Source organism: Magnolia sinica, chromosome 3, assembly GCF_029962835.1.
Source record: "Magnolia sinica isolate HGM2019 chromosome 3, MsV1, whole genome shotgun sequence".
NCBI lineage: Eukaryota > Viridiplantae > Streptophyta > Magnoliopsida > Magnoliales > Magnoliaceae > Magnolia > Magnolia sinica.
The window spans coordinates 83,836,792-83,854,048 of record NC_080575.1 but is presented as its reverse complement, the minus strand read 5'-3'; the positions used below and the strand labels follow the sequence as shown (position 1 = coordinate 83,854,048).

The window sequence follows — 17,257 nt, the reverse complement described above, 5'->3', positions numbered from 1 at the left end:
CCAATATCATATACTGAAGAAGCAATGTAGATCAGCTATACAATATGGAGACATAATAAGCCAAATATCATATATTGAGAATGCAATGCAATATATAAATCCCGACGAGTCCACAAATGCCGTCAACCTCATCTAGGCTATATAAATGCAGAAATGTAGCAACCCAGAATACCATATGTCGCGGATGTAATGCAATATGCGGTGTGAATGAAATGACCAAGCTAGAGTGTGAAGTCGGGATGATAGTACGTAGTATCGCATGCTATGGAGTCTATCACAAGGGACTTCTATCCAAACCAGTCCCATACCTAAATTTAGATAAATAGATTCAATTTAGTAAACTCCTAACCTCAGGTTAGTCGCGTGCCCCAACCGAAATCCTGGCTATTGCGAAGGTACACATAACAATTAGTTGTGCACTACCTGCCCGAGTGGATAGTGAATGAATGAATGAATGAATGAATGAATATAATACTGAGTATGTAACTCCTGCTTAATAAGTCCACATATCAGTACCGTACATCTCTGGGAACATCACCGGGGTTTAGTACACTCTACACGCGATCGACGCCCACTGAACGTGCAATCATGCGAGTGAAAGAGACCTCACTATCCGCCTGGCTAGTAGTTAACCAATACTACCCGGCACGTCGATAGCGGACCCATTTATGAGTTGGTCAAACTCAGCCTAGTTATACTCCCTAGTCTCGGGTGGGTAAGGCCACACCCCCTTCCAACTGACCACGCACAGTAGGAGATGCGGCCTACTAGTATTCGGCACTCGGGCGCTCATGTATTAACTTGGTTTAGACGTTGGAGCATCCTCTGTACTAAGATGGTTTAGGAATTTTCACCCAGGGACGTCTATGGCACCCCGATGTTAGTAATAGATTTTTGGTGTCCCATCTGGCCATCCACAATATGCCTGTGGAGGTTACGACTCTAATATCGCTAGGGCGTACGGTGGTCATATCACCAACATGTGAGATGCATGAGTTATATCATCCAGTCATGCATTAAACCTACGTGTACCGCACACTCATGTGGGTCAACTCTGCTTATTAGGGAGCCCTAAATAATAAATATTTTTGATATCCATTCCGACCATCCACGATATGCCTGTGAAGGCCAAAACCCCGATGTCACTATGGTATAAAAGTGCTCATGACATACAAGATGCGAAATGCATAAGTCATACTATCCAGGTTAGGCACCAAACCTACGCGTACCGCATGATCATGTGGAGTGACCCTATCTTATATAGATTCCCCTAAGTGTCTTAAGACAAAGGACATGATATGAACAATCATCATACACAATAGGCATACAAATGATGTGTATAGGTATATAACTGGGCATGATATCTATTATGCTAAGCATGTTATCAGTGTGTCATATTAGGCCAATCACACTAGCATGTTATTAAACATATTATGATATAATCGGCCCTAATTAGCACATCATACATAGAGAGTGAGAACTGAACTACATGCCCCACTAGAAATATAGAGGTCTATGTGGTGTGACCCACGTTAGACAAACATTGGCTTCTCATTTAGCTTGTACATAAAAATTTAGTAACCGGATGTAAGGCATGAATAAGATACATATGTCAAGACGGGGTCCACTAAGAATGACTCAGATGGACACCCACATGTGCAACATATGTGCCATTAGGCTATCAATCTATTGGGTGCATGACCCACTGATGATATCGTAAAATGATCAGATTATCATCAGCATCACTATAATTACCCCGATAGGATGATCTGCACCGTTTGAACATTGCCGATGCAAACGACGGTCATAAATCGTTGGTTAGTCACTAGGATGTGATCCTGTACTTGTGGCCCATCTAAGTATTGAGATTTCATCATTTTATGTAAAGTGTATGCCTCAATGGATTTAATCCAACCATAGTGTCAACATTACATGTGTACACTAATTAAGAATTTTAAAATTGATTTAATAATTAATTTCCAAACCTTGCAAATATACCTCGCATTTAACTTAAAATTATAGGGATTTTGAATCCAAGGTGCCAAACATAGCTAAGGGATTTAAGAAATCAAGGATTCCCAAGTCATATAGAGCCCCAAATCCAAGGGATCCTAAATTCAAGGATTCCCGAGTCATTGGGATTCCAAATCCAGGAAATCCCAAGTCCATGGGATTCCACAATACAGGAATTTCAAGTCCAACCCCACAGTTCCTTGTGGTGCAACCCACCTAAGTTCTGAATAGGAATAAACCTTGGACCTCTGGCCTAACACGACCTGAACAAGAGGATGAACGACGTGGATGACATAGAAACATCAAGGTGGGTCTCACGAGTGGGCCCCATGTGTTGCCAAAATGGGTAGCATTACCTACCCACTTTTCCCTTCGGTGCGGTTCACTTGAGATTCGGATCGGCCTAATATTTGGCCCCATGGCCTAACATGATCTGGCAAGATGGATGAATCGAGTTAATAAGTCACATACATCATGGGCGTCCATGAGTGGGCCCCACTCCATGCCCTAAGGTGGCTGTCCGCCCGCCCATTGGGCACCGGCAGTAGCATGAGCTGTTGACGTCATATATATATATATATATTCTTTTTGTTGGTTTGGATACACTTTCAAAGTGGGCCCCATGAGGATGATCTACTTCATCCATCACGTAGGCCAACTCAATTCAGTTCCAATGGGCCTTGACATGGACTGGTTCGGACGAGCAGGGACTCCACGGTAGGCCTTGGTTTTAATAGCAGAAACTTGTTTCCCTCTGTACGACCAACTCAAAAATCAGATCGACCTCATTTTTCTGACTATGGCCTAAAAAGATTTAGAGAAACAGGTGGAAGACGTAGATTTAACATATAACATAGGGTGAGGTCCACGAGTTGGGGACTCCCTCCTCCACGTTGCATGGCTGACGTGAGGGGGTGCTCACCACTCCCACCATCGCTTGTGGTGTGGTCCACCTGATGGTTGGATCAGTCTAAGTTTTGGGCTCTATGGCTAACATGGGCCAAGAAATAGATGGATGGTGTGGATCGAAGAGGTACATCACGGTGGGTCTCACGAGTGGGAACCCACTCCCACTACCCTCTCATGTAAGTAACATTAGTGATGATGGGCTCACCAGCCCACTGCTGCTCATGATGTGACCCACCTAAGATTTGGATCGACTTCATTTTTAGGCTTAATGCCTAAAATGAGAAGGGAAATTGGATGGACGATGTGGATGAAACACATACATTATGGTGGGACCCACATGTGGGCCTACATAGTGGCCTTTCCAACCAAGCAGCAAGGTTGGGTAGCAGCGTCCCTGGACACAGTCTACATCTAGCAGTAACACCATACCTCTCCCTCTTTCTCTTGCCTTTTTAAAGGGTGGTGAGGCCCTCCTAGGGGAATCTACTCCATCCATCAGAGTAGCTTGCTCATGGGGGTCAAGGAGCTTTGGGTCAACATGATTTTGAGGCCTTTCTATAACATCCCGAATTTTCACAGCCAGAATTTATGCTCGTGCCCGACAAAACTGGGTGTTAATAATTGAATAAATTGGATGCTTTTAAAAATCACACTATATATTTTTTTCATTTAGTTCACATTCAGATACATTCATGAAGGTAACCATTCATGAGAATAAAGTCGACTGTATTTATTATTTCATTAGAGTAAAAGAATTCAACAAATTATCAAATGCCCTCTCAATGAGAGCTTATTACATTATTGAGTTTGCAGTAAAAATATAAAACTAAATCATAAAACTATCTTTTTATTCTTTCAGTATAATCTTCCACAGGGAGATGGTCCTTTAGATCTTTAATTTATGCATCACCTGCATCATCTGTACGGTTGGAGAGGGTCAACGCCCCACTTATAGTGATGGCTATCCTTTAACATTAGCAATAATTTAAGAGATTCATAAAAGTAATGTGAGGGTTCTGATACGTCTCATATTCTACCACTATAAGTGGTATCAGTATGTGCAACCAATATATATGAATGCATGCCTAGCAAAGTATGTGCGGCTCATCATACGTAGTAATCATTATCATAATGTGGAAAGTAGTTCAAAATATCTGACTCGTCCTGTATTTTCACACTATGGAGATTCGCTGGCGTATCCAACGTTAACGTGGATTTATGCGAACATCTCAAGGCGACACAATACCGCGATTGAGAGATTTACGTAACACGATATGTTTATAGAGCGACTATTTGTGACATCCGATCCTGAGAAGTGATGTAACATACATGGTGGTCTACTTATATTAATTGTGCACCACACCAACCAACCATTAGAATTACGTGTCGACCAAGAGGGCCGCTACCCGTAACGCATTACGTCCACGATAAAATATATGAATCACTAGATATAAGACCGTTAATACATCACTTGCACCAAAGAGAAAATAAATTGAACCATAAGAGTTTTGGAATTCTAAGATACATACCGAAGCCATAAAGGGAGGTAGCACAAGACTAACGTAATAAAGGAGAAGAGTAGCAATGGCTAACTCAACAAAAGAGGAGAGTAACAATGGCCAACTCAACAAAAGAGGAGAGTAGTAAGGGCTAACTCAAGAAAATTGGTAAAAGCAAGGGTAAGACCTGTATCCATTGCCCCACATAAATTAATAAAGATCACACGTAATTAACATCATACCATAATTCTCAAAGGATAAATAATTGTTGGTTGTAAATTAAATAATTGAAGGGAGAGAATCATAATAACATGAAAGTATGTAAAAGGTGAGATAAATCATATCAACTTAAATTAATGTAAGCTTCAAGGAATCTCTCACTCTAGCCTTAAATCTAAATCCTAGATAGATATCCATGTAGGAAAGTTTCTACATGAAAAGTTTCCACATGAATTACGACATCGTTTGAGCAAGAGGGAGAAACCATACATATGGAGAAGGAAGAGGGCATCTATGCTTCTCCTTCTCTTTCTCTTTCTTTCTTTTTCTTTTCTCTCTCTCTCTCTTTATCTTTATCTTTCTTTTTCTCTTTCTCTCTCTCTTTCTACTTCTCCTTGGACGTTTGAGAGGTGGGCGTGTGAGTGGAGAGGAGACACACACTCCTTTTATACAGGAGTGGGCGTGTGAGAGGGGTGTGTTTCCCATCCCACTTGGATTGAGTTTCTCCAATTTGCCCTTTTCTGACGATCTTTCTTTAAATCTAATTTGTATATTGTGTCAGGGTTGTCGAATAGAGACGGGTTATATGATTTTCTCAAAATTTAGATTGACTTGTCTTGAAAATTCTTCCTAAGGGTGCCAAAACAAACTTGATTTCAATTAATAGTCTACACTTGATGATCAAGGCCCAATTTTGAAAAAAAATGTGTAGTCAGGATAGGCAAACAGTTGGACAAAATTTAGTGGTTGATCGATGGTGGAAAAAGCATAAATATAAAATTTCATCTTTTGTACCAAAAGGAAGGAATTGGCTTCAACCTTTAATGGTGTAGGATCATAAATCGGGGGTTAAATTTTGTATAACCTTTTAATCATATGAGACCAAAGTGTGGTCCAAATTTGAGCTACGATGGATGGAAGCAAGTGGTTAAATCGGAAGATCCAGATTTATAAGGAGTTGATAGGCCTTGACAGGATAACTTCGCGCCTAAGAAAAAGTATACTAAAGTGGAGTTTTCATATTTCACACTTCGTCCATATGATTGGTAATCCAAGTCATTCATGTGAAGAGAAATATCCTATTATGACTACGCACGAGGTTTCTTCACTCGATGGACACCAAAATCAACGGTTAAGGGGCTAATTTGTCAATTGGATCTCTTTTATGATGATGTAATAGTTGAAATTTGACATGTATGATTAATTTATAATACATAAGCTTGGTATAAAATTTTACATCAAACAGATAATGGGAACCATGTGATCTATAATTCAGGGGTTTAGGTTAATGTTATTTTCGTAATTATTGTTGATATGAGAGTTTTGAAAATTTTAATAGTTTTACATGGTTATAGGCACATTTCTAAGTAATTCTTACAAAAGAACTTATATCACAATCATTAAATAAGGAATTATTCACCAAACTAATTAAGTGACTGTACATATATCAACCAACATAATAGATGGTCATATGACATTTTAAAAATAGAAAAACTTGATGGTTAGTACTCTGATTATGTATGTAAGTAGGTGTACGGCCAGTTTTGTAAGCAGATGATCACAAGTAAGTTTTTAGAGTGATCAAGAGGTAGAACTTGTATACAGTTAGATTCAAGTGACTTGTTCATATGTGTAAGTTTCTCGGATTGTAGTTTTGATGGTGGGTTAAGCATATTCATATGTGGTGAATGAAAAGGCCAAGCTATATGTCCTAGAGGGGGGGTGAATAGGACAATGCCAAATAAAAACTTATAGCAGCGGAATAATAAAGACAATGATAGCCAAATTAAATAACAATGCAGGAAAGTAAAACAACCTCAAAATTCAGATCTTGAGAAGTCGATACAAACGTTATTCTAAGGACAACCTTACACCAAAAACAGAGTTTATGGTAGGACAACCTTATTTCTAGAAAGGTCTTTGTATCAAGTCTCAAATCGAAGAGGAATACAGAATTAAATATAAACTGAAATGAAATAACTTGTAATTAAAGATGTATTATTCTAGGGACAGCCATACACCATAAAAATGGCAGGGCAACCTTGCTGGAACAACTTTCAAAAGAAATTGAAAATCAAGCTTATAAAGGAATAACAGAAAGTAAATTCTAAGCTATTACAACATTCTCACAAAGCTTGAAATAATTACAACATTCACCACCATACATACATCCCACAAAAAGAATAAAAATTAGAAGAGTAAAACAATCAACCACAACACAAGGGTTTATAGTGGTTCGCCTATGTGTTCACCAACTGTTATACAACAGCCACACAAAAAGCTACTCCACTCCTAATATCCTCACACAGGGGATATTAGCGTTCACTAAAAATAGGTTTTCCCAGGTTCACCCAAAACCCTTACAATTGTGTCTTTGTATGTGGGCTTACACAATTAAAAAAACCCCACTTCTGAGTTTTCCTGGCTCTCCTCAGATAACCAAAATAACAAAATTTTTCTGGCAAATCTTGAAAGAAACCAAAATAATAGAAAGGAATTTACAATATGTAAAATACCTGAATATCTTCTTCGTTGTAGCAGCCCGGTAGAACCAAATCAAAGTAGATGATTGAATGTCCAAGTTCAATGTCATTACTCGATTACAATGGTTCTAATTCTAATTGATTTTAAATTAAACCAAATAGAGTTTGCCTTAATTGATTTTGATTCCAAAGAAAGGGAATAACAATTCCTCTTTTCAAATCGGATTGGGAATATACGAAACAAAATCAATTAAAATAAAGCTAAGGAAAGAAGATATTAAATAAGCACACTTAGCTTAGATGGAGCATAAAATCTCACAAGTTCGACGAAGATTGGCTTGAATACTATAATTAAATCGATGATTTCTTCGAGATTCGTGCTCTATTTATAGGTGAGAAGATCGGGTCTTCGACTGTCTAGAGTGCTCTTCGACTAGTCGAAGCCATAAGATATTTGAAAGATTAGGCGGGATAAGCTCGACGTCTCTACGATCGTCGTAGCCCTCCTACGATCGGTCGTAGGTCACCTACGATCGTCGTAGGTTTCCTTCGACCGGTCGTAGGTCCTGCAAAGCTCGACTTCGAGTCGTAGATTCTACGATCGGTCGAAGATGCGTAAACACTGCTCCTACGATCGGTCGAATGCATTCCGTGACTAGTCGAAGGCTATGATTTTATCCGGAATTTGTAACAAACTTACGATCGATCCAGGAATTTCTTAGATCGGTCGAAGCAAGTCTCAGGACTAGTCGGCAGACCTAAGACCGGTCAAGAACTGACTCAATCACATGTAAAATAACATTCGACTTATGTATCCGAAATGACCTACTTCTAAGGTCATCCTATGGTCAAACAAACCTCAATCATGAAGTATGGACATTGAAACAAGAGACCATGAAGAATGAGCCTTGAAGTCTTGATGTAGACTAAACCTTGAAGTAGCTCAATCATGAAAGTGGCTTGAGTTTCAGCTTGAGTCTTGAGTTCAACTTGACTTTCAACTTGAGTCTTGAGTTCAGCTTGAGTCTTGCCTTGTACTTTCTTTTTCTTTTCAGCTTGAGTCTTGTGAGCAATTCTTGCATTCAAGAGTCTTGTCTTGTAATCAGTTCTTTCATTCAATATCTTGAGTCTTGTACTTGAGAGCTTTGCTTGATGTGAGCTTAGTTTGTTCATGAAGTCATGAATGTTGATCCTTGAGAGAGCTTCACTTAAGCAGGTTATATAAAACATAACAGAGATTTTGTCACCACAAATTTGACAACTTACAGGGATATAAACTATAGCACTTACAGTGAACAAGAGAAATGGATCATAATCTCAATTTGATATGTGTACAAGCAGATGCAGAGATCAAGCAGCTAGTTTACTATAGTCAGGTGGTCCAAACTCAGAGTGGACGGTTAGATATCTTTACCTAGCGATAAATAGTTGTTTGAATGGTCAGTTATGATGGACAAGTGAGAATACTTGGGTATATGATGATCCTATCTTAAAATCAACAAGTTCGGGGTGTTAGCTTTCCACCATCCAAATCTATTTGATCTAAACTACAGGTTAGATGGGAAATAAACATCATGGTGGGCCACATAAGGTGCACCACATTGTGATAGAGTACGGGGCACGCTCTCTAATAATGTGGTCCACTTGTGGGCCCCCAACATTATAACTAAAAGAAAATGAAGAAAGAAAGGAAATGAAAGAGATCCGACCATCGGGGTGCCCCCCACCACTATGGGGTCCACCATACACTCATCATGATCAAGGTGGGTCCCGTCCTCGTGGGCCCACCAAATTGGAAAGGTCATAAGGAAATTGAGGGTTTTGATCCTCCCATGCACTCACAACGAAGGATGAATGGTTGGATTGGCGATCAAACGATCCACCGAGCTCCTCTCCACTCCTAATATCCTTTAATCTCTCTTTTCTCTTCTTTCTTTCTCTTTACCTATTAATCTCTCCTAATTCTCTCTCAAGCTGTCTCTTTTCTCTTAAACCAACTCTCTAATCTTCCATTCTTTTTTGTCTCTTTCTCTCTCTCTTAATCTCTCCTCATTTCTCTCTAATTTTTTTTCTTTCTCTTAATCTTTCTCTCTACTCTTGCTAGTAAATGGTGGTAGAAATGAGAGGGGGCTATGAGATTTGTAATTGAATTTTTAGGATAGGAATTAGAAGATGATGGAGGGGTATAATGGGGAGAGAAAGAAGGAGAGAGGGATAGCTAGGCATGGGATGCATGATAGGAGGCATGTGCTTGTTTTACTAATGGAGAGGGAGAGACATGAGTGATGGATGGCTTGATTAATGGGTTGATTGATGGATGATTAATAAATTGATTGATTGATTGGACACCCTTGGGATTTGTGTTAGTGTGGCCAGTGTGCATTACATTGCCCATCTCGGATTGCGTCAAAACTACAACTTCTAATCTAGGGTTCGCAATGGGGCATGCCGCGTAGTGTTGGAATCGTAACGCCCGTACGGTAAATAGGGCACAAGTTTCGGGGTGTTATAGTATAAAAAAATAGGGTCACGATCGAAGCTCACCGATTTGGTTCTTGAACATGTTGGCACTAAAAATGAAGTATAAGGTCAATCTCACAATGTTATGGGTCTTACACTAACAACTCCATACTTCCTCAGAAATTTTACAATCAATAACTATACAAGGAGACTTATTCATCATATAATAAGCTGTAAAAATAGCTTCAGCCTAACCCATCCTAAAATTACTTAACACACTTCAAGCTTTTTCCAAAAGAGTCTGGTTCATACATTCTGCTACACCATTCTGCTCTAGTGTATGCCTCATTGTGGTGTGCCCAATTATTCCCTTATTTTTACAATATTGATCAAATTCTAATGGAGTAAATTTCTTATCAGTATTTGTCCTCAAAACTTTCACTTTCGGCCTTGTCTATTTTTTAGTTATTGCTTTTCATATCTTGAAAGTGGCAAATACATTGGATTTATGTTTCAAAATATAAACCCAAAAATTTCTAGAGAAGTCGTCTATAAATGTGACAAAGTAAGACGATCCTCCTCCAGAAACAAGGCGACGATCCTCACATTAAAATTCATGTAATCAAGCTACTATTTACTAATATGTTTTTCAGTTTTAAAACGCAGCTTGGATTGTTTTTCATATATGCAGTGCTCACATACATCTAAATCAAAGATTTTAAAACTATGAATTAACTTACGATTGAGAAGTACCTTCATACCCCACTCAATCATGCGATCTAGTCGCGCATGCCATAAACGTGTCGACATGGAATAAGATACATTCAAGTATATAATCATAATATAAAAATTACAAAATAATTTTGGCGGCATCTCGACTCTCGTTGGATGTCCATCGAAAAAATAAAAGTGTTGTGAGCGTTCAAGACCCTTCTTCATGTTCATTAGAAGACTTAAAGCCCTCATTACATGAACTATAAGACAGTTCTTCCTACATTTGTGAGAAGATAGTTATGTAGTTATACAACTATAGTTGTAGGATCACATAACATATAATAGTTGTGTGATCATGCAACACTTGTTGCACATGTTCGCTACTTGGCATAAATTCAATCTTCTCTTTCTTAAATCCTTGCAATTTTTCCGATCTAAGATGCAACTAAGGCCAGAGCATGACTCTCAAGAATGATCTGTTGTGTGACTCTCCCCAGTACCTTCAATTGCACGGATGCGACTGAAGACACTCCAGACTTTCAAAAGTGCCCAAATGAGAGGGCTGATAGGGTATTTATAGCCATTTAAATGTGTGAACCTCCTTTTCGCATAATTCAAAGTGTTATAGCCCAAGTACATAAACCACACTGTTCTAAAAGTATTACGTGGACACTCACAACTCTATGTACGATTGCACGAAAGAGTTCCTTCCCCATTGTATATGATGCTCCTTAATCAACTTTAGGTGTGCAATACCACTATATTGCGTGGTCGCGTAACACATCTACGAACCAATTTTTATGCCTTAACAAGTGCCAACCCACTATTATAATCGTTATACGTGGTAAACCAAATCTGATGAGCACACATATGGTACGATGCCCTGTATCCAAGATCCATTCTCGATAGAAATTCTTGATCCTAGTCATTAACAATACATCACAACCATCTGAGTCTTCACCCGATTCAACTGAATTAGCTTCCTTCTGTGAATCATCTGACTTCTTGTCCTTCCTGGCTTTGAAAAACTAATAGTTCTTTTTTAAATGTTCCATCTTCTGACAATTCTAATACTTTAATTTTCTTTTTTCCTTTTAACTTGGATTTAGATTGCAGTTTTCCGTTCTCTTGCTCAAATAATCTTCCCCTAGCAAATAATGCATCTGTAGAGATACCTTCATCACCGCTCTACTATCCCAACTACTTTGAATAAAGGGTTGTAATAATGGTCTTGATGTTCATAATATCCCTACCATAGCAAAGAGTATCAATCAGATACTCGAACGACTTGGGGAGAGGTGTTAACAAAATTAGGGTTTTATCTTCCTCTTCGTTCTACACCTCAACACTCGTCAACTTGCAAACCAGTTTGTTGAACATGTTAATGTATTCAGATCGATTCGACTCTTCTGCCATTTTTAGAGTATAAAACTTCCCATTCAGAAATAGACAATTAGTGAGATTTAGTCATGTAAATACTCTCCAAATTTGCCTATAAACCTATAATAGTAATCTTATCTATGACATTGTAAAGGACTTCATTAGCTAAGCATAATTGAACTAGATTAATTGTCCTTTGATCCAGTTTTCTAATCTTCTTTTCTTTCTTCACAAATTCCTGATGATGTGCTTTTCCAATGAGTACATACTTTAACCTTTATTGAACTAGGAGAGATTTCATCTTCAATCTCCATAGTTTAAAGTTGTTTTTACCCATGAATTTCTCTGTCTCGAACTTCACGTTTGATCTCCTTAACATCATATCTCAAATCCAAACTAACAAACCAATCTTGCTATGATACCACTTGTTGGAGAACTGGCCCTGTAGACTCACCATAATATGCATTGAAACAAACAAGAGAAAACAAAAAAGTCCAAGCATCCACACTAAAAACAATGATTTTTTTATGTGAAAAATCCTTAGGAAAAAACCACAACACAAAGCAACGATCTATCTACTATTTAGAGAAGATTACATGGAAGGAGAAAATTTACAACAAAGAGCCCCATCTCTCTCCCCTTAGAGGCTCTCAAAGAATGAAAAACAACCCAAAATCATAACTCTCTCTTAACCCTAACATAATTAACCCTAAAAGTCACCATTTCAAGAGAGAATTGTCAAAAATACCCCTCCAAGGGCACATTAATACTTGGGCTTTATTAGCATGTGAAACATGGGTCATATGGGTTCATAAAAGTGAATAAACCCATAGTGATTTTGATGTCACAATTTTAACATTAATCACAACTTTTTTCACATATTTTCTTATGTGAAAAAGCAAATCCAAGCCAAGACTACTTTTACTAGTTATCACTGTTATAGGGATATCGAATTGACCTGTTGCATGAGAAATGCAACCAATCATAGAAGGGGTGCCTTAAAAATGTGTTGATCATGATACCAGAGCAGACTTCCCGTGCTGGTGAGGCATCAACGGTGAGATGGACTATGGGCCGATCCCCGAGCTCACCTGCTTAAAGGCAAGGTTCATTAACGAAACTCACCTCCCAAGTTAAGTAGTTCGAGCCTGACCTGAGAGGTAGAAATTCGGAGAGAACTCTGCTCCGAACCAAGAAAGGAAAGATTTGGCGAGATTCTAGCCAAAGATCACGCCGACCAAGGCGGGCTTTGGAAGTAGAGTTTCATCCAAATAAGGATCCTCCAGCTAATTTAGCATATCCCACTAGGATATGCAAGTCCAATATATCCTACCAAGATAAGCAAGTTTAGAAGCCATCCAAGCATCTTATAAATACACCTATGTCTATTGGAGAGAAATAATCATCCAAAACCATGACTCAAGTCCCACTTCTAATTTCTGACTGCCTGCCTGACTTAGGTATCAAAGGGTCCCTAGCCACAACTGGCACCCCCATTGTTCTTTACCTCTAGTGGATATAGGTACAAAGGTACATGTCCATCTACTGGCATGCCCCCCATCTAGATTCAAGCAACAACACTCACCATTCACTTAACCCATTATTATGGTTGCATTAACATGACGGTCCAACAAGTACTAAAGTTTGGTGCGCTGAATATTTTGATGATTTTGGCTAATTAAGTACTAAGTTAAGATCTGGACAAGTCATCAAGTGGGCCAACGAATCAACTTATACTTCGAGCATAAGCTATCAATTTTCTAATAAGTTCTTATGGCCCATCTAATGGGCTAGTGGAGTACCATTTTTGCACCAGTGCATTCATTGTGGCTAATAAATATTCCGAATCTTATACACATGTGGCACATTGACACATGTGCCACATGTGCAGTGAATTTCCTCTTCAATCTCTTCCTCAATCAAATGCCGTTAGCAATTCTCAATTTTGAAAATGTAACTATATTTGGTCATGCTAAATTTTTGTTGTGCACAACCGCCACATGTCAGGTGCAAAAGAAACCTTATAAGGATTCAAACACATAATAGAGAACCGAAAAGAATGAGCAATCATAGAGAAATAATATGATTTACATGAAAAAAATCTTTGCGAGAAAAAACCATGGCACCAAGCGATAGAATAATCCACTATTATCGAAGAATTATAAGAGATAAGCGACTTATGGATCCTTAAAACCCCCATCTTTTAAGATGAAATACCCTTTCAAAATCATAGAAAAGTCCTTTGGACTCTTCCATGTTCGTTCCTTAACCTTAATCCTATATTACACTTGTATATATAAGGTTACGCGTAAAACTGGAAACAAATCGCTACTAACGCAAACCTTTGATTGATTGACCTTGCAATGTTCGATCAATCGAACATGCTTAAAACTATCCAGATAGTTAACTTGATTTTTCAGAATAATCTTGATTGATTGAGTCTGATCTTTGATTAATTGAACATGCTCAAAACTATCTAGAGACAAAATTGAAAAATTTAAGATTTTCTCGATTGATCAAGGCTGCGCCCAACGATCGATCTCGATCAATTAAGCCTTGATTTTTGATTGATTGAACATCCTCAAAACAATCCAGAGACAAAACTGGAAAATTTATGATTTTCTCGATTGATCGAGGTTGCATTCGATCTATCAATGGCCCCTGTTTTATACCAAGTCGAAGGCACCAATTTCAACAATTTGAAAATGTGACAATATTATCATAGAGCATTTATCAAATGGTATTACCATGAGAATATCAAAATTTTGGCAATTTTTATATTTTTCGTAATTTTATTGCAAAATTATCGTGATTTAACAAAATAAATATTTGAAAGCTTACATCAATTCATTTTTATCCATGTTTTATATTATTAAATTTATTTATTAGTTTATAGAAAATACTTTTTAATATTTTATTTGCAGCCAGATTTCCCAATAAAGTTGCGAGAAAAATACAAAAAAAAATCTCCCATGAAATTCACATGCCACGAAATAGTAAAAAATGAGTTTTGTCATTTTGGTCGTGCCATGATACATTTTCTTCCCAAATAATTCAAGAAATTTACAATGGATACTGTGATGATAAACATGCAGGCAATATTCAACAGCGGGCTATCAAATCTCCTCATTACATGGTGTGCATCCAGAAAGGGGCCCATCTTCGTGGCCTCATTCCCACCGCTGGGATTGGTATTCACCACCATCCTGGAGATTGTATGTCTAGGTGACACGTTGCGCATCTCAAGGTAATATTTTTAGGTTATGTTAATCCTAACCATTGATCAACCCCCACCAAAAAATTTCCTCGCATGGTATATCATATCAACTGGACATTTGGCCTTTTTTCAGTTAAATGTGGAACAATTAGGAGTGTTTCATGCTTAACCATCCATTTGCTGGCTACCTATCGATGGGCTGACTTTTCCATTTGGGAAATTGCTGATGCATGGCTATCAAGAGTGGCCCCATCAGATCAAAGGTTTGGATCGCTGAACCGTGGCCCTCATTTGTGCAAACTGATTACTTCAGTATTCTGCGCATATTAATCAATGCCCAGCTGTGTACCTAAGAGAAAAACTTTGATACTCTGGCAGCGTGATGGTCAATACTCAGGCACTGCGAAATTACATACATGTTAAGTTAAAACACCTAAATAGCGGAACCCAATTTACATGGCTCAAAGACAGAAGATTACAACGGTTTGATTTCCCAACCATCTGCTGATTGTTATTCAACGGTCCCAATTCAATAAACAAATGTCAATTGGAATTACAATCATTCAACTATTCTGAACGTTAGAGGATGGACAATCTACAGTGGGTCACGTAATTGTACGAATCAATATGAGCTGATACATGAAACTTGTACAATTTCTGAGTCCCTGCATATTGGTCATCGTACGATGCCAGATTATTATACAATTTAGAATGGGAATTGACATCAATGCCTACCTTGTGCGCATGGCAAGAAAACAGTACAACCGTTGCATTTTCTCGTTGCTCTGGTGGTTTTGATAGGGTTCGGGGTAGGGCTGAAAGTCGGGTGGATTCATTCAACCCCATCGCTGGGCTTGGGCCAGATCTACCGGGTTCGGCATAAGGCTTGGGCTACACAAACACTAACTATGTATAAGTTACTTATAAATTATAATTGAGTGGGAATCATTTGTGTTGAAGGTACAAGAAATTCCAGTGCCGTCGGGTATCATTAGCTCATGTCATTTTGGATGACTCAAGTAGCACATTTCTCTCTCCCGAGTAGATTGCCTGCTACAAAACATAGCTTTTAAAGGAGTAGTCTTGCATCTTAGCTTATTTGTTTAGGAAAAAATGATTCTTTTTTAAAATAATAAATAACTATATATAATTAATAAAATTATAAGTACAAAAACATAAGACGTGAATTGAAATACAATAAACTAATGTAATAATGAAAATATTAGCATGAATCCACCGTACCAACCCAACTGAGCCCACTTGGGTTGACAATTCCCAACCCGAGGTTGGATTAGGATTGAAGTATCGAAACTTTGGGTTGGACTAGGGTTGAGCACCAACCAGACCCAACCTACCCGACTTTCAGCCATAGTTCTGCGGCCCCTTTGAGTGGTATGAACCGGATCTGATAACACTAATCTGAGTCAACTCGGATGAGTCATGTCAAACTCGTTTGATTCTTAAAACCATGGGTCCTTGTGCATTAGTGGTATACTAACGAGAGTTTCAACACAAGCGTCATGGGTTCAAATACCCATTACAGTGAAAAACCACAATGGTGTGAGTATGGGGTAAAATAAAATAAAATAAAATGGGGGCATCGTACCGTATCAAAACCCTTATCATCTGTCATTTCATTCTAGATAATAATTATCACTTTTAACTTTTGAGTTTGGTTTTTGTAGTGTTGTTGGATCGATTATGATCGTAGTGGGGCTTTACATTTATCTATGGTCCAAGGTTAAAGAAGAAGCGACCTACTTGATGATCGACGGAGATGATGATGACATCACCACTTTATTAATCTCGAACCATAGCTCATGAAGCTAATCTCTAGTTTTTGGATGAGTTCGGTTGTTTTGGAGAAGGATTGTTACCAATAACGTTTAAAAATTTCTCCACACAAGGATATATACGAAATATAACAAAATTCATCTGTTTTAGTTTTAATTAGTACAAATGATTTGCATCCCTTAGGGTCATCAAGGGGCGGGGTTGGACCATCCGGCTTTTTGAACTAGCCAACTTTGTGCTGGGCTGTGACTGAAATATGAGGCCACTGGGCTAGAAATGGGCCTGAAATTGAAATCTGTTTAGTTAAGCTGGGCTTGGGTTATGTCTAAAAACTCATCACCCTGGCTTGGCCCATTGGGTTAATGGGCATCTTTGTTTACACATGTTGGGCCAAAGGTAATGAACAGCCCAGATCTTGCACAAAAAATGGGTGGCTACGTTAGGGCTCTGCCGTCTGTTAGCATCATGGCCCAGTTTGGGCCTGTTTTCATTAGGCATTTCATTGGTTCAGGTAGGGCTTAGGTCTGGGTCTTCACTTTACCATGCTGTGGGCCTGTGGCCGAGTTGAG

At 38.5% G+C, this 17,257-nt stretch overlaps 1 protein-coding gene across 1 annotated transcript in view; it reads left to right on the top strand.

The window, feature by feature from the left end:
* The window catches only part of LOC131240094 (WAT1-related protein At3g18200-like), a 44,249-nt gene extending 27,199 nt beyond the window's left edge, over positions 1-17,050 (top strand). The window contains exons 5-6 of the mRNA XM_058238137.1: positions 14,773-14,924; positions 16,580-17,050. Of these exons, the coding sequence (XP_058094120.1) occupies positions 14,773-14,924; positions 16,580-16,718 (291 nt within the window). The 3' untranslated portion in view covers positions 16,719-17,050. The remainder of the gene's footprint in view (positions 1-14,772; positions 14,925-16,579) is intronic.
* Positions 17,051-17,257: the final 207 nt, after the last annotated feature.